We start from the raw sequence: 17,464 nt of genomic DNA, 5'->3' as shown, positions 1-17,464 counted from the left end.
TCGCTTCTTGATTTTGGCGTAGCCCTTCTTGACCTTGGCGTTGGCGATCAGGCGCTCTTTCTTCTTGGTGACTAACAGCAGTCTGTGTCAGCGGTGAAGCGGGTTTGCGGGTCGGCATGAGAGGTGAGATGGGGGAGGGGGGAGATAGCATGGGGACGTACGTTGGCGCTTCCACGGGCCGTCAGGGAGGTTGTCGGGGCCAACCTTGAAGCCCTTGCGGTGCTTCTTCTGGGGGGCGGAGGAGGCGCCGTCCTCTGTGTCGTCGCGCGTGCGTTTTTGAGGCGCCATGATGTGCCGTCCTGGTGGTGGTGATGATGATGATGATTGATGTAAAGTGAGTGAGGGAGGGGCGAAGTGGAGAGTCGGGGCTCTGGGTGGTGGCCTGCGAGCTGATTTATCCGTGACGTTTTGGACCAAATTGAATTCTGATGCCTCGCACCAGTTCCTCGATTGTGTCTGTGAGCTGGTTGACCCGCAAAGTAGGAGGCCAAGCCGTGTCGTGAGGATGTCACCTTGGAAGCGATGCTTCTCATCTGAGGAGGATTTTTTTGACGTTGGGATGAGAAAGTGGGGTCTCTCTGCCGATAAGAGAGTCCGATAAGACACCTCTGGATTTGAAAGAGACACGGCCAGCCTGCCGGCTAGCCTGCCACCTTGATGCCAGCACTTGCGGCAGTAGCAGAGCACCCCAGACCCTAGACGTCCAGTGGGTAATGCGCTGAAATGGGTCCGGCCCCAGGGGCCCTGCAAGCCTGGGCCAGGTGATGCAGCGGGTCTGGTTTAGGGGCATCCTTAGCGTGTTCAGCCCCCCCGGCTGATAGGCCGCGCCTCGTCGCTAACCCCAAAGAGGGCCCTGATCATGCAGCTGATGGAGAAGTTGGGCCCGGAACATGACGATATCGCAGTTGGCCGATGCATCTTTTTGCATGCCGTTTCCTCCACACCAAGGACCCTTCTGACCGCCGTATGCTCCTTATCAAAGGAAGGCGAGCGGTCTGCCCTCTGTGGTTCATGGTTCTGGCACTCCTTCCTTTCGTGACTCTGCTTCGACTCAACACTACTGCTGCGTAGACTATTCGATTCCTCTACGTTGGGCTGAGTTGCCAGCCAGTACAAGGATCTCCGCCCTTCCAGCCGCTGGATCCAAACGAAGCATAACGCCTTGGTACAGTGCCCACTGATGACGTCCCTTGGTCCCCCATCTCGGCTCTTCTGTCACAGCTCTCTATTTGCCTTTCGGCCTGTCGAATGACTAACAACCACACCACCTCAAACCAACAAACAACACATTGCATCTCATGACAAGGCATGACGGAAGACCCCCTCCAAGGCCTCCCGCCGCGAAGAAAATCCTGCCTTTTGAGCCGCAGCAGTGCTGTGGCTCGGTATAGCACTCGATTGTACCGTCTACGTCTTCCCCATGCCCATCTTCCAGGCCGACCTCGAGCTGCTGCTGGAGGGCCAAGCTCGCGATGCTGCCGCCGAGCCGAGCCCTGCCACGGCTGATCAGGCTGGTCAGTCTCGGCCAGCGACCTCCTTCCTCCATCCCAATCTGGAGCAGCCAGCGCTCTTGAGAAAGCTGTCGGAGGAAAGCATTCTTCACCGAGCTGTGCGAGGGTCCCGTTCCCGACAGTCCCCGACCAGCGACTGCAGATGCAGACCTTGAAGCGAGCACCTCGAACCGCGCAGAGTTAATTGAGAGATTGAAGAGGGGAGAGTCTCCTACCTGGATCCCTGCTCGTCGTGTAAGCTCCTCTAGGGGGGGGCCTCTCTAGTCAAATGACAATCACTTACATTCGACCAGCTCGAGTCGTTATATGACGGACCACCACCACCTCGCCAATCCCGGAGCCCACGCCCACCAGCCGATACGTCCTCCCTCCTCCCACCTGCCGATATCACCCCCGAGAAACTGAAGGACGTCATAGTCGTGGATGAGGAAGCCAGGCTGAGAGACGGGTTGAACATACAGAGGCCGAGGTCTGCCCTCCATAGCGGTGACTTCACCCAGATCCACGCCCACGCCCACGCCCACCCTCTTCGAGACGACGAAGACCGGCCCGGACCAGCCCCATTACAGCCTCCTGCTCACTCTTGGATAGCAACATCTCCGCCTCGTGGGTACTTGCCGTTCGATCTCACCCAGGGATTGTCGGTTCCGCGCAATGACGACTACCAATCCATACCGTCGTCATTGTCGTCGTCCTTCTCCTCCAACTTTGCATACAGACCGCCCACGAGTCCTCTAGTACAATCCGAAAGCAACGACGAGTTTGACCTGGTGCAGCCGATCCGGAGCATGAGCTCTGCTTCCACGCCAGCCAGCCTCCGACGACACACACTGACGTCGAGTCCCTCACCCTTTGCTCTGCCGCCGAGGTCGGCACACTTGGGAGGATCCCTCTCGCACAGGAGAGAGTCTTCGTTGCCCTATCAGGCGCACCAGCCACGTCGTTCTCTCACCTCGACCCCCAACACGCCATGCCTGGGTCCATCGCCCTCTCCTCAGACCCCCGCGTTTCTCCGGTCGAGGAGACCATCCTTTAGCGATGCCTCCCCCTTGCAGCATGCTTCCATGGTCGGATCGTACGAGGAGAGTATTCTTCGCGGCCGCATGTCCACCAATCCGTCCAAGCCACTTGATTTTCTTGCCCAGATTGGTGTTCTGGGCCTGGGAAAGTGTAAGCCCAGCCTGAAATGTCCGTCTCATGTGACGCTGCCATTTCCCGCCGTATTTTACAGTTACGGAAGCAGTGCTGGGACTGGCCGCTCGCCGATGGAGGATGGACCGAGTCCGTATGTCGGTCAGATCGATCTCGAAAATGGCTTGCCAAGCCACGGCGGCGAAGATCGGACAAAAAAGAAGATGCACAGCCGGTATACAGACCGCCAGGCGACTGGTCAAGAAATTGGATCGCCGACCATATCCACCGGAGCCTTGGATCGAGAGTCGCACAAAGCCAGCCGCGCACGGAGACGGTCAGGGTCGCCTCGAGCTCCGCCGGGCGGTAGCTATCGAGTCCCGGAGAAGGGACAGATCCAGATTGTCATCAAAAATCCGAACAAGACGGCGGTCAAGCTTTTCCTGGTGCCTTACGATCTGGCCGGTATGGAACCCGGCACCAAGACCTTCATCAGGCAGCGAAGCTACTCGGCCGGCCCGATCATTGAGAACGCACCCGATGATCCCGTGCACAACAGATCCATATTACGCTACCTTGTTCATCTGCACTTCTGCTGTCCGTCAAAGGGCAGATATTACCTCTACAAAAGCATACGCATTGTGTTCGCCAACAGAGTCCCCGACGGCAAAGAAAAGTTGCGCAACGAGACAACCTGGCCTGAGCCCAAATTCTCCACGTACAAGCCGATTCGGGTCATGAACCCGCCCCTCTCGAGTACCGGTCCTGGAGCCATGCTCGCAGCAGAGAAAGCTTTCCGGCGACGGAGCTCGGGCTTCTCATTTGGCCCCTCCGTGCAGGCCTTCGACGCCATGGATGGGGTCATGCACAGTCGGGCCCCGGCGCAGCACTCGTCGCCATCGCCGTTCAGTTTTGGGGGCAACACACAGCCCGTGGATCCCATACCGCTCAGGTTCCCGTCGAGAAATCGTCTGGGCAGCGATGTCAGCGACAGCACCGACACGACAGGCCTGACTGGTCTGCGATCCCCGGGTTCATCGCAGACCAGTCGGCCGACGACCAAGGACGGCCTGGATGCGCAGATTGCACGGTACGAGAAGCTCAACAAAGGCGATGTCGGGTACGGAGGCAATGCCTTCGCTGGGCTTGGCCGGGGAAGCCCTTCTGGGACCGAAGGTCTCCTTTCGCAGCGATTGCGTTCACTCGGCGTTCAGGGACAGGGTAGTCCCCCGCCTGACGACGTGGACTGAATCTACCGCGTTTACTTCCATCATTGGATTCTGGAGTTTTCTAAGGGGTTTTTTTTTTGTAAAAGCATCTGGGAGGAGTTGAGTGACACTTCATCTTGTAATTAGACGACGAAGTACCGAGAACTAGCTCGGTCATCGCATTCAGGGATTGGAAAGCGGTTCGGAGGTGGACGGCGGCCCGCCGGTGAAAATATCCATACTAGCAAAACTATAACAAGCTCTCTTAACGTGATGGGGCTCCGAGACGTAGGACAACCTTGGGAGTGGAAGGGTGATACCGTCTCTTAATTGGCAACAAGGCCGACTCCTTCAGCGATCGCTTTTCAAGTGCATCATGTTGGAACTGTGTCTGCCTGGCTCACGGGGATATAAGGGCTCTTAGTTGGTGATTCTTATTCTGGATGTGAGACTCGCAGGTGACAAAATATGTCTGAGCAAGAAAGCTTGTATTCAGCCCTACCTTGAATTCGTCCGAATTCCATTCAACTCGCACAACATTCGCAGCTTCCACAGTAACATGATCTCATTTTTCAGAGTTCAGCGTGACGCAAGTTCATTACTGATCATTGACTGGCTCCAAGTCATACATTTTGACGGGGAACAGCCTCATATCGAAGACTGAAATGAAACTCTTTTGCAGCTCCATCCTGACCATGCGTAGACCTGCCCGTTTGATTAAATCTTCGAAATTTCTCATCTCCCCTCTTGCCTACTAGTGGACGTTGACGATGCAGACTGGACGGCTTTCCTCGTGGCACTACTGTTCTCGTCGTTAAAAATGTCAGTACCGTTGATGCTGAGATGTTCGTTGACGATGATGATCCCATTTGATTCCCCTAGCACTGACCTGCTGACCCTTGAGTGCCGTAGTGAGCTTGAGCCTCCCGCGGGGACGTAGTCGACAGACTGCCGCACATTTTCCAGGCCCGCCCCCGTCTGAACCAGAAAGCTGCGGGACCCGCGCAGATGAACTTTTTCTGGGGTTGGCAAGCCCCCTTGACCAGCGGGATGCCGCCGAGCATGCCACACTCACCGACGTCCATGCTTGCCACTACTTCAGAGCTCGGAACGTAGTCGGCGCGACCGAGGGGCTCATCGCTGTCGCTTGCTTCCTCCCTCGGTAGTATGTGACAGTAGAATCTTACCAAACTTAATCAGCATGCTGATACCCTGAGATGCCGCTGAGACCCAGTTCAAAGAGTACAGAGGCAGATCTTGCGGGTGGAGGGTCCATCCGCCAGAGAACATCAGACGATCTCGCGAGACGGCACCCCTGAACGCGATCGCCACTCGCTCCGACCTCACTGTCCACCTTTGGCTGATGAATATTGAATACTCTCGTCTCCAGATAGCTGGATTCTCTTTGGTCGGATCGCGTAAGAGCGATGCATTGCGACTTGGGGAGGAGAGCCATTTCGCGAGACGCGTCGAAGGCCAACCGCTGATCACGATAAGGTCTTCGTCAGACCACCACAGGCTCCGGAAGTCATGATGAGGTCTATTCTACTACCAATTCTCGCCACCCGTCTACTGCTCGTATCGGCTGTTGCGCTGCCAATACCAATAATCCATCGATCCACAGACGTCCTGGACGATCTCTCGGGCATCATCGACGATGTCGTGACGACCTCGCTATTCGTCGTCCGCGCTCTCAAGACAGCCATCCGAGACGACGCGCTCGTCAGAAACGACCTCGAGCCTTTTCTCGACGGCAGTGATACCGCGTCTGCAACAGCAGCCTGTCCGGACGTGGCAGTTCTCTTCGCCCGCGGCGCCCAAGAGCCAGGTAAGTGAATCTCGCGTGCAAGATACGTTGCAAGACGGCCTCTCCCGACAGTAAGATACAAGCCGATGAACTTTCGCTCCAGGAAACGTCGGCTTTCTCGTCGGCCCGCCCCTCTTCCAAGCCCTGGAGACGTACATCAACGGTACATCGTCCCTGGCGATACAGGGCGTAGAGTACAGCAGACATTCGCGTGCCGACGCCGGTGCTCGCATGGCTGCCTTGGCGGCCGCGACGACGGCGCGGTGTCCTGGAACGGGTATTGCCATGGCAGGATACTCGTTCGGGGCCAAGGTCGTGAGGAGCGCGCTCGCTCGGGGCAACAGTACCGTCAGGAGCGTGGTGTTGTTTGGCGATCTAGAGGACGGGGCGCCGGTGGAGGGCGTGGATGCTAGGTTCGTGAAGACCTTTTTGTCACGAGGGGGATTTAGTTTTGTCAGCGCACGAGTCCTCCCGGCGACGACGACAGGTGCTGGGGATGACGACGGGGTGGCTGGGGGAGAAGGGCAGGATGGGGAGTTTCCGAGCAGCAAGAAGAACGTGATAGGCCCGCATCTGGAATATAGCCTCGACGCCCCGGCGGCGGCTATGTTTGTGATGCAGAGGAGCGGACTCGGGGTTGCGAGTGATGATGCGATGGACGAGGGAATGGCTGGAACAGTGGTGGGCATGGTGCAGCAGATCATGAAGAATACCAATGGGGGTATAGCCTCGAGAAGAAGATGATCGAGGTAGAAATGATTTCAGGGGATGATTGAATGTCTAATGCGCATAGTAGTGCGTATGCAAAAATATATCTAAATGCCGATTCGTCATGATATCACAACAGTATATCCTACACCATTTATACACGACTTGGAATGTCGGAGAGAACTCGGCTGTTGCATCACAGCAACTCACTCTCGACCGTTTTTCGCGACTCTTCCTTGGACAGAAAAGCCCGCCATAACCTCGGGCACTTCTCTTGTACGCGATGGAGCTGGGCCTCGATAGTGCTAGACCAGGGCGCCTCGGACTTCAGAACAACATACTGGTCGCGCAGCAAGTTTAGCGTGATGCCGTCAGGCCGTAACCACCGTGGCGCGTTGCCTCTGCGCCGCACTTCGATAGGCAATGTCTTGGGTTTGCTGTGGCCGCGACGGTGAGGCGCCCAACCGCGCCAGCCAGTCATGAGCATGTTCTCGCAGTAGTCGCATGCCTGCTCCCACTGGGTCATCTCCACGAGCGCGCGGCATATGTAATTCCAGTTGCGGCTGTCAAGTTTGAAACCCGCGCTGGTGACCTTCTCCACCAGGTCGATGAGCCCTTGATGATCCTTCTCAGCTGCTAACACGCGCTGCATCGAATGGACCGGACCGCAGAGATCGTACCGATGACTGGGAAGAATGCCTGGTTTTTCGTACGTCTTGGGTCGGCCTTGCGCCAACGCTTTCTGCCACGCGACTTCCCACGCGTCCTTGACCAGGTCGTGTTTGTTGTCCAAGAAATTTGCTAGCATCATCGTGTCGACTAGGGGCAGTGGAGTGGATGCTGTATGTTTCGGCCCGCCTTGCATTGCCTTTGAATATAGGTTGAGGATCTCGTGGACCGAGGCAAAGTCTCCGGACTGTGCGAGGACCACCATGGCGCGCTGAACAACACGAGCATAGGATCCTATCAAGCTCTTGTCGCCAGGTTGCCTCATCATCCAGCGATCGGAACCAGAATCCGTGATCGGATCCTTGTATTGGCTCTGAAGCACTCTCTGAAAGTAGTCAACAAGAGACTTACCGAGCTCGTGTGCTTTTTCAGGCGTGAGAGCCACCCTCTTGACGTCTCCTTCTTCGCCTCGGTGAGCAGTCGACTGCTGCTTCAGCAGGGCGTCCACCGTGGCGATCGACGTCTCCATAGACATGGGATAGCCTTTCTGTTCCATAGCAGCGCGGATAGCCTCGACCTTCCGCGGCTGGCCGGTCCGCAAAGCGCTCGACATTACTGTTGCGAAATGCTGCTCAGTGACAGGGAACGATTTGTCTTCCAGTGTCGATAGGAGAAGCTGGTATGCATGGTCGGTTTGTTTCGTATAAAGGAGAGACTGCAGAGCGAGATCGTACGTTGCTGCGTTCCACTTGACACCGTGCTCAGCCATGAGGTCCATTGTCCGGTACGCGCCTCCCAAGTTCCGCCGATGTGATTGATACTTGATGAGACAATTCCAGAAGTAAGCGTTGTCTCCTGGAACTCCTTTCCTCGTTGCAGAAATGCAGGCTAACTTGGCTTCGTGAAAGCGATCGTTCTGGCAATACGCCTCGACCAGGCCGTAAACAATGGCAGCATCTACCTCCACTTTCAACTCTTGAGCCTGTTCAAAGAAGCTCTCGGTCCTCGCCAGGTCGCCCTTGCCACCGGTCATGGCCATGATGGTACCGAAGCTGATCGAATCAGGAGCAACAGACTCGGAGAGGTCCTCGAATGCTTGGATTGCATCGTCGTAGCGATCCGCTCTGACGTAGGTTTTGAGCAGGATGTTCCAGCTGACAACATCCGGTGTCACGTTGTACTTCGCTGTCAAGTCGTCAAAGACCTGCCGCGTATCTTCTGGGATGCCGCGATTGCTGTATGCGTTCAGGACATGATTGAACGTCTCGGGATCCTTCATAATGCCTTTGTGATGTCCTTTGGCCACGTATTCGGACCAAAGCCTCTTGGTAGACCTAACATCACCGCGCGAGGCATAAAACTTAAGGTACTTGCGGAATCCCCACTGATCAAGCTTGCCGTACGAGCGATGAAAGTCCTCATAGACCTGCTCGAGACCTGCTACGTCGTGGGGATAAAAAACGTCGAACATGCCATGCAGTATACGCCAATTGACATGCTTGCTGAGCTTGCGGAACTCGCGGTAAATCTCAGCCATGTGCTCCTCTTGGCCTCGTTCGACGGCTTTGTTGAGATAGATCGAGTACCACTCTGAGTGGGAAATGACCTGAAGGAGTTGCAGGGCTTCATCCGGCTTGCAAGGCTGTACCAAGGCGCGCTTGGATGCTTCTCGGAGCAGTCTGACAAGGCCGTCAGTAGCCTCAGCGTCGGACGGAGCTGACCTGGGCCGGTTTCTCCTTCCCTGTTTCGGCTTTGCTTTGGGAGTCAGATCTGGCAGGCCCTCACATGCCTTGATGTTCTCCATGAATTCAAGTACTTGCGTGCCTAGGTCTGGAACTGCCAAAAGTGGTGACAGATCACCTGCTTGTACCCCTTTCGCCGCAAACAGGTGTCTGTAGGGCGTCCAGATCCCACGAATGAGATCCCAGGCCGAGTGTCGAAAAGCATGGGCAAGGAGATGCCCGAGCCCACCCACCAGCTCCCGCTCCTTGAGTGCCGTATGATATATCTTGAGTGCTCTCTTGACATCGCCTTGACGAAGCTCGGCGGCCACCGCTGCAGTCAGGATGGGGGGCGTCCAAGAGGACGAGTCCATCTCGGAGAAGAGGGCGAGAACGCGGTCGGCATTGGCAGCTGACGTTGACCGGTGAAAGTACGCAATGACTTCTGGGCGCAGCTCAGCCCTGTGCTGGGGGTTGAGCTGCCGCCACAAGTCCCAAATCTGCCCAAAGTACTCGGCGTCTTTCTGTGCCATGAGCTCTCTCATCAGTTCTGGCTGCGCGTCGGTGGCGGCGGTGACATGCTGGCCATCCTGTTGCTCGAAATATCTTGTGCGACTGGCGACAGGCGCGATCGTTTGGGTCGATGGTGATGGAGTGGAAGGGGCACCATGTTCAAAGATATCCGCTGGTTCGGGGGCGGCATGTGCGTCGTGGGATGCAGAGGTGAAGAGCCGAGTCGTGCCCTGCTGGGGCTGTCGCTGGACAGAGGTTGTTGCAGAAGCGGGAGTCAGGCGCCGCAGGAAAGCCACGGTGCCTCGGGGGTAGAGAAAGTCGAGGAGAAAGGCCGAGGCAACGAGCCTGTCGGGAGTATGGGAAGAAGCGGCGGGCTCCCTCATGCCCTGTGTATCGTGACCGTTGGGTGCCCATAGACTGGCCAAGTCGAGGGGCGCTGCGCCATGCTGCCAGAAGCCGGTGTGAAGGTTTCGCCGAGCTCTGATGGATGATGGAAGAGAACGTTGAAAGGTGCAGGGCTCCAACGCGGCAGCCGTTCTCTCCAGCATGGGCGCGGGTGTGTCCAGACGGTCCTCGACGATGAGACGGGAAGTACGAGGACTAAGGCATGAGATATGGCATGCTGATGATGCGGAGGTGTGTTTTGCTTTTGTCAACAGCTTTCGGGGGACGCTGATGGGGATTGAAGCTGTCTGCAAAAAGCTCTTGGGAGGAGGGACCTGCATCGGATGATCAGTCGATTGCCTCGCTGCAGAAATCAATCGCGGTCCATCATGAGTGAGAGCTCGGACCACCCGGCATGGCTCCACCATGAGAACACGCCTTTGCCTTTGAGCCACAGTCAGGCACAGCCACAGCCTACCCTAATTCCAAGGCGAAGGAAGAGTGAAGACAGTTTTGCCCCACCAACCCCCGCCAGACACTCGTCCAGTGAAGTGAGTGCTTGGTTGATTGAGTGGCTCGACCAAGACGTGCGACGGTCCGAGATCACAGCTTTCGATCCTCCGAGGAATCCTCGTTCATCCAACACGCATTCGGTACTCGCGGCAGTCCGATCGATTCCATTCTTTCTCGTCACCAACGTACCGGAGAAAGCTGCCGGCATCCGTCTCGAACCTGCCCTCGGGCTACCTCTGCCATGGATATCACCAAGTTTGTCGTCTCTGGACGGGACGCGGCACTCCTGTACGGCGACTATGCCACCTACCAGACACAGCTGGGCAAGAAGCTCCTGAACTGCAGGAAGAAGCTTGGGATCGTAACCCGGAACAGGGGGAAATTCCAAAAGAAGGACGACGTCACTGCCGAGCAGATTGCGCAGAACCGCGAGTATGGCCTTGACCTCCCCACCATCTTCCCCGCCAGCTTATTGACCCTCTCCCCTCCCAGATACATGCATCTCCTTCTCCTGACTAGTGAAAGAGCCTGGGCCAATGCCATGAGCATCAAGGCTGCGCACTCTGCCGATACCGACGGGATCAACAGCCGCACTCGCAAACATATTGTTTCACGGCTCGACAAGGCCGCCCGCACCGCTGAGACTCTCGTCGAACTCTTGACTGAGGACCAAGCTGGCGCCGAGAGGGACGACAAGCTCGAGGCCAAGGCGTATGCTGCCCTGATCAGGGGCGCCGCATCCTTCGAGAAGCAGGCCTGGGACCCCAGCGTCAAGGCCTACGCCGTTGCGCGCATCATCTACAGCGCCCTGGCCACGGCGGCCAAGGGCGACATCTACAAGGACCTCCTCTCGGAGACGATTGACCCGTCCATCCGCTATGCCGCGTATCAGGCAAAGACGCCTCGAACGGTCCCTGTGACGACGATTGCGCGCAAGGCCTTCCCTCAGTCCGATGCATGGCTTGTCCAACAGCTCAACGGTCTGAACCCCAACATTCTGAAGCAAGAGACGTCTGACTCGGCGGAGAAGTCGTCGGGCTCAGAGAATGCTCCAAAGACCCTGACCTGGCGCTCACGCGAGGTGAAGATTGAAGATGCGGCCATCTCGCTGGCGTGGGGTCAGGTGCAGGAGGCCAAGGCAAAACTCTCTGAGCAGTTGGCTGCCCTTTCCGGGTCCGATCCGAAGACGGCGGCCGGTGCCTATGATGATATCCTTACGGCGACGCAAGATGCTGTCGACGCAACGAAGGAGGCGATCGACGAGCTGCGTGGGGAGGGCGTTGCCCAGAGCGACCCCCGCATGCAGAGCCTGCAGATTACCAGGACGGCCGTCAACTACGAGATGATCAGCTGGCGGATTGGACGCAACCGTGTTCTGACTGGTGAGCATGACGGTGCCGAGGAGAACTACCAGCCTTTGTCGCGGAAGAAGTCGAGGAAGGAAACGGCAGAGATTCGAAAGCGCAAGGTGGACCCGCCGAGTCGCAAGATCGCCAAGCTCCGCGAGCTCGTGGCTCTGTATGAGGGCATCCTGCAGAGCGTGCAATCTGTTCGGGAACTGCCTGGTGTGGCGGCTGATGAATCGCTGGCCCACCAGCTGGACGCAACGACCCAGTACTTTGGAGCTCTCAAGTATGATCATCTCCACCACGTATCATGTGCGCAGCAAATGCTAATCTTTGTACAGGGCCCTCACGATCGCTCGCTCGCACAACATCGTTGGCAACCCCGTCAATGCTCTCGCGCTGATCAACCACGCACGCGACGAGGCGCAGGCCGCGGCGCCCGCCCTGGCCAAGGTGCCCCAGCCTTCCGCCGGCTCCCCTCGTAACATCCAAACTGTTGCCGAGGACGCCGAGTACCTCGAGGATTTCCTCGACGGCGAGCTGCAGCGCCAGCGCGCCCTCGTCCACATCTTCCACCTCCAGAAGGAGGCGGCGAAGGCTCAGGAAGCCGACGGGCGGGCGCCTCCGCTCATCGAGCGCCTGCACCAGTACCCCGTCGGCGGCGTCGACCTCACCAACATTGTCGAGATCCCGCCGCAGGTCGCGCCCGTGCCCGTCAAGCCCATCTTCCTCGACATCGCCTGGAACTACATCGACTACCCTCGCGAGGGCGGCGCCGCCCCCGAGTCGAAGCCCCAGGAGAAGGCAGCTGCTGAGGACAAAACGGCGCCGCCCGCACAAAAGAAGGGCTGGTTCGGCTTTGGAAGGTGAAGAAAAAAAAACGGGCCCGTCTAGCTGTCAATCATATCATTCATCGTGTTCGGGGCGCGCCGACTTACCGTGACCCAGTGCAGTGCTCATGTTCCACAACCTGCGACATGTATCCTTGTTGCCCACGGGCGAGACGGTGCTCGTGAGGCAGTGTCTTCGTTTGATGCCCACAGTGACAGTGTCGTGCCGATGGGCCTCAACAAAGAGCCCTCCTCGTCCAAAGCGACCAAGCCATTGTTATTTCTTGAGCGCCCATGTCAAGTCCCCCTCCTTCCTGATCACAGCATGTACTCCTGCAGACGGACATAAAAAGGTCCTTCAACCACCCGTCATCCGTCTCCCATTCTCCCCACCTCAAGCCCACAAGCTCCAAGGTCGAGAGGACCCGACCGCGACAGGCGGCAGTAGAGGCACGAGGTATGTCTCCTAAACCACCCCCTCCTGGCTAACAAGTGCTAAAGGTCAAGCTCTCGGTCCGAAACAACTTCACGTTATACACCATCCCGCCAGGTAAAGTACCCCTTCCTCCCCTCGGCTAACAAACGCTAGGTGAATTGAAAGACGCAGGTAGACAAGAACAGAGCACATCGTCACTCAAGGTACGTTCCCTCCGCATCCCATCCTCATTCACACGAGACAGACAAAGAAAGATGACGGTGCATATCACGCTGATCCCTTCCATCTGCCGACATGTCGTATGGGCCATGGTGTGTTCCGTACAACAGTATTGTGTCTGCGTTTGTACCGGACACGACCACACTCCAGGAAACAGGGCAGCATGGCCTCGGCCCCAGTCGCCGCCTTCGAAGCCGCGGGTCACTTGTGGCTGCTTGTTTATTCTTACTACTGCGACTACAAGGAAGGACTCTGGGTTGTGTTTTCATAGGGTGCCGTCCTACTCACAACGGCCGAGCGTGGCAGGTTAGTCGCGGGACAGGTATTTCAATTCCTGCAAACCAGTAACGTGTGGCTATGGTACAGTGTAAATTCTTCTTGAGAGGGGATGTAGGATTATCTGCGTCTAGCTACTCAACAGCTTTGTACATTTGCAGCCGCCCAATGGTCCCCCGATCCATGCCTTCATGTCATGAATACCACACAGGTATCTCGAGTCAAAATCTTTTTGATGCTCCAACGCCAGTTTCCCTCTGCCCGCGCGCGCAAGTATTAAGAACAAGGTAAAAGGGGGAGTGGGTAAAACAGGGGAAGCGTGCCGGTTGGGGGGGGAATATGAGTACAGATGAGAATACAGTGGGGGTTCGAAGGCCTTTCTTAGGCCTTCCAACTATTCAGACACGATCCTAGCATGTTGTTTTGTGTTGTTTTCAGTTTGGGTACAATGGAATTTCCGTTCTTTTTTTTTTGGAGAATCCAGAAGAGACGAGGGACCATTTAAGGCTTCTTCTCCTCCTTGGTCTCGGAGGTGTTCTCCTGGGAAGAAGAGGACTGCTCGCCAGAGTCGTTGCGGGCCTTGTGCATCTTGTCGAAGAGGTTGAGGGAAGCGACCTGGAGGTCGTCGGTCTTCTCCTTAATCTCGGCGGCGGTGGCAGTGCCCTCGCCGGCGAGGCTCTTGGAGACGAACTCGCGGAGGGCGGCAATCTTCTCACGGATCTTGTCGGCCTCCTCCTTCTCGAGCTTCTCAGCGTACTCGTTCAGGGCACGCTCAGTATCGTTGAGGACACTGTCGGCGCGGTTGGCAGCCTCGATGGAGCCCTTGCGCTCCTTGTCAGCCTCGGCGTACTTCTCTGAGTCCTCGACCATCTGCTGGATCTCGTTGTCAGACAGACCCGAGCCGGAAGCAATGGTGATGGACTGGTCCTTGTTGGTGGACTTGTCCTTGGCGTGGACGTGGACAATGGAGTCAGCGTCAATGTCGAAGGTAACCTCAACCTGGGGAACACCGCGGTGCGCAGGGGGGATGCCAACGAGCTGGAAGTTGCCGAGCATCTTGTTGTCACGGACAAGCTCACGCTCACCCTGGTAGACCTTGATCTCGACGGCGGTCTGGAAGTCGGCGGCCGTGGAGAAGACCTGGGACTTCTTGGTGGGGATGGTGGTGTTGCGGTTGATCAGACGAGTGAAGACACCGCCGAGGGTCTCGATACCGAGAGAGAGGGGAGTGACGTCGAGCAGGAGAAGGTCCTTGACCTCACCAGAGAGGACAGCACCCTGGATGGCGGCACCCATGGCGACGGCCTCGTCAGGGTTGACCGACTTGGCGGGGTCGCGGCCGAAGATGCTCTTGACGGACTCGGACACCTTGGGCATACGGGTCATGCCGCCAACGAGGATGACCTCCTGGATGTCCTTGGTCTCGAGGTTGGCGTCCTTGAGAGCCTTGCGGACGGGACCGATGGTCCTGGTGATGAGGGGGTCCATCATCTTCTCAAGCTGAGCACGGGTGAGCTTGAGGTTGATGTGCTTGGGGCCGGACGAGTCGGCAGTGATGAAGGGCAGGTTGACGTCGGTCTGGAGGGACGAGGACAGCTCAATCTTGGCCTTCTCGGCGGCCTCACGGATACGCTGGATGGCCATGCGATCGTTGGACAGGTCAATGCCGGACTCGTTCTTGAAGGTCTGGACGAGGTGGCGGACGAGGTGGATGTCAAAGTCCTCACCACCCAGGTGGGTGTCACCGTTGGTGGACTTGACCTCGAAGACACCGTTCTGGATCTCGAGAACGGAGATATCGAAGGTACCACCGCCAAGATCGTAGACGGCGACAACACGGTCGGCGTCCTTCTCCATGCCGTAGGCAAGGGCGGCAGCGGTGGGCTCGTTGACGACACGCAGAACGTTCAGGCCGGCAATCTGACCAGCATCCTTGGTGGCCTGACGCTGAGAGTCGTTGAAGTAGGCAGGGACAGTGACGACGGCGTTCTTGACAGGCTTGGAGAGATAGGCCTCGGCCGTCTCTTTCATCTTGTTCAGGACGAAGCCACCGATCTGGGAAGGAGAGTACTTCTGGTCACGGGCGGAGACCCAAGCGTCGCCGTTGGTGTGCTGGATGATCTTGTAAGGAACCTCCTTGATGTCCTTCTGGACCTCAGCATCGGTGAACTTGCGGCCGATGAGACGCTTGGTGGCGAAGAGGGTGTTCTCGGGGTTGACGACGGCCTGACGCTTGGCGGCAACACCAACGAGACGCTCGCCATCTTGCGCGAACGCAACGACGGAAGGGGTTGTGCGGGTACCTGTTGACTCGGTTAGAGCAATGCCGCTGGGGTTGCGATTTGGGCAGGGTGTGACTGACCTTCGGCGTTCTCAATAATCTTGGGGATCTTGCCCTCCATGACGGCAACGGCAGAGTTGGTGGTACCTGTGGGTGGCATGGTCAGCACGACTGTTGCGGTGATGCGCCACAAAGCTTCCGAAAAGCTTTTCATGCAGGGCACAGGGGAGGCATTGATGACCTACCAAGATCGATACCGATGACGGTGCCCGTCACCTTACCCTCGGCTTCCGTTGACTCATAGCGAGCGAATCTGGTAGCGAAGGAAGGACGAGCGAAAGCAGCAGCGCGTGCTGAGGTAGCTCGGGGCAGCTGTCGAGGAAGCTCGGTTAGCGGGCTATTGGGGCAGGTTGGTGATGTGCGCGTGCGCGAAGAGCTCAGCTCGACGCGAAGGCGCAAATGGACTGGGACTTACAGCTCTGGAAAGACGCGAGGCCATCATCTTGGCTGTGGTGTGTGGATGGGAGAGAGGAAAGGGGGGGTATAAAGACAGAGAAATGGATTGGAGGAAGAGAAGGATGATGCACGCGGCAAGTGACGATGGAAAGGGGAGGGTTATTATTTGGGGGGAGATGGAGGAGTGATGATGGCAGAAGGGAAGGAGACGGGTCGAAATTTTTTGGGCCGAGAGCAATCATCGCCCCCAGTCGTAGAAGCCGACCGAAAGCCGCAGGGGCCCCATTCCAATTCCCCCCTGTCCCACAGCCATTGGCAAACCCATTTGCCCGGAGGAACAGTGTCGCCGTGCACACGTGACCGTTCAGGGATCAGGGCTCATGCAGGCTGTCGTCAGTACTGCCACCTGCACCTGCACCCAGCTCCGTCGTCCAACGTCCCCTGCGATGCGTAGCATGCGCCCAAGCTGCTTGAAGCAGTCAGTAACGATGATGATTACGAAGCAGAGTTGCATCACAGAATGAGAGCGATACCAACTGGAGGTCACAGAGTTGGCCTCGTCCCCGTCGCATCTTCGCATGGAGAGAAGATGCGCTGTATGGAGGTAGCCCTGGCGAACCTTCCGTGCTATGTGAAGTACAAGTCGGCGTGGAAGTAGCTGGGGGGGGGGCCATCCCAGTAGTACTCGCAGCCCTGAAATCATGTCTAGTGCACGCCTCCTGAAGCAGGATCGAAATCTCAACTCGTCGTGGGATATACTCAAAACATCGAGCTGAAAGAGCTCCCGCCCTCCTCCTCCTCTTCTTCTTCTGCTTCTTCTTCTGCTTCTTCTTTTACTACTACTACTACTACTACTACTACTATACCAGCAAGGAGATGAATTCGATTTGTCAAGGTATCTTTTTCAGAGGCGATCGAAGAACGAGCATGAGGTCCACCGCGTGGCGAACTTGGACATTCGATGGGACTGGAATTTGGGTCTACCCAGATCACCGTACTGCACCTCGCACTGCTGCCTCGCCGCACTGATGGGTGTCGACGATGAATGCCTGGACAGGGGAGAGCCATCGGGCCCCAGAATGAATCCACTTGTATTTGCCTTTTTGGGACGACGTGACCGAGGTATCCAGACGCTGGACCGACCAGCATCCGGGTGATTTTGGCAAGCACATCGGGCACATGCCGCTGCAGCTGAGCTGCTTTTCATTGACTATTGTAGGACCAGGCGTCAAAACGGCGTCAAGATGGCATGAACATGCTGAATGTGGCGATCGAAAAGGGGGGGGTTTCTCGATGTCGAGATGCTCCTGGCCGAGATACTTCGGGCGTCAGCAACACGAGGCGGAGGTCAAGGTACCGCAGGCGATGATGCAACCCCAGCTCGGCCCCTCCATGTATCCTTTGATTAGGTGCTCGCCGCCCTGAACATCTCATCACCCGAGCCATCACTGCTGT

At 57.1% G+C, this 17,464-nt stretch overlaps 5 protein-coding genes across 5 annotated transcripts; 3 read left to right on the top strand and 2 right to left on the bottom strand.

Annotated features, from left to right (window-relative positions):
- Nucleotides 1-1,420: 1,420 nt before the first annotated feature.
- Nucleotides 1,421-3,892, top strand: VDBG_00833 (conserved hypothetical protein; the record flags this gene model as incomplete). The annotated part of the gene is made up of 2 exons (XM_003009104.1): nt 1,421-1,609; nt 1,805-3,892. The coding sequence occupies 2 exons, from the start codon at nt 1,421-1,423 to the stop codon at nt 3,890-3,892; spliced, it is 2,277 nt and encodes a 758-aa protein (XP_003009150.1).
- A 1,491-nt stretch (nt 3,893-5,383) lies between these two features.
- VDBG_00832 (conserved hypothetical protein) lies at nt 5,384-6,401 on the top strand (the record flags this gene model as incomplete). The annotated part of the gene is made up of 2 exons (XM_003009103.1): nt 5,384-5,678; nt 5,761-6,401. The coding sequence occupies 2 exons, from the start codon at nt 5,384-5,386 to the stop codon at nt 6,399-6,401; spliced, it is 936 nt and encodes a 311-aa protein (XP_003009149.1).
- Nucleotides 6,402-6,561: 160 nt separating this feature from the next.
- VDBG_00831 (coxI translation protein CYA5) lies at nt 6,562-9,973 on the bottom strand (the record flags this gene model as incomplete). Its single annotated transcript, XM_003009102.1, has 1 exon — nt 6,562-9,973. One exon carries the CDS (start codon nt 9,814-9,816, stop codon nt 6,562-6,564), a length of 3,255 nt encoding a protein of 1,084 aa, XP_003009148.1.
- Nucleotides 9,974-10,197: 224 nt separating this feature from the next.
- On the top strand, nt 10,198-12,381 carry VDBG_00830 (signal recognition particle 68 kDa protein; the record flags this gene model as incomplete). The annotated part of the gene is made up of 3 exons (XM_003009101.1): nt 10,198-10,597; nt 10,658-11,797; nt 11,853-12,381. 3 exons carry the CDS (start codon nt 10,407-10,409, stop codon nt 12,379-12,381), a joined length of 1,860 nt encoding a protein of 619 aa, XP_003009147.1.
- A 1,392-nt stretch (nt 12,382-13,773) lies between these two features.
- Nucleotides 13,774-16,055, bottom strand: VDBG_00829 (heat shock protein SSC1; the record flags this gene model as incomplete). The annotated part of the gene is made up of 3 exons (XM_003009100.1): nt 13,774-15,575; nt 15,799-15,925; nt 16,029-16,055. 3 exons carry the CDS (start codon nt 16,053-16,055, stop codon nt 13,774-13,776), a joined length of 1,956 nt encoding a protein of 651 aa, XP_003009146.1.
- Nucleotides 16,056-17,464: the final 1,409 nt, after the last annotated feature.

This window comes from Verticillium alfalfae, genomic scaffold, assembly GCF_000150825.1.
Source record: "Verticillium alfalfae VaMs.102 supercont1.1 genomic scaffold, whole genome shotgun sequence".
NCBI lineage: Eukaryota > Fungi > Ascomycota > Sordariomycetes > Glomerellales > Plectosphaerellaceae > Verticillium > Verticillium alfalfae.
This window is presented reverse-complemented; position numbering and strand designations above follow the sequence as displayed.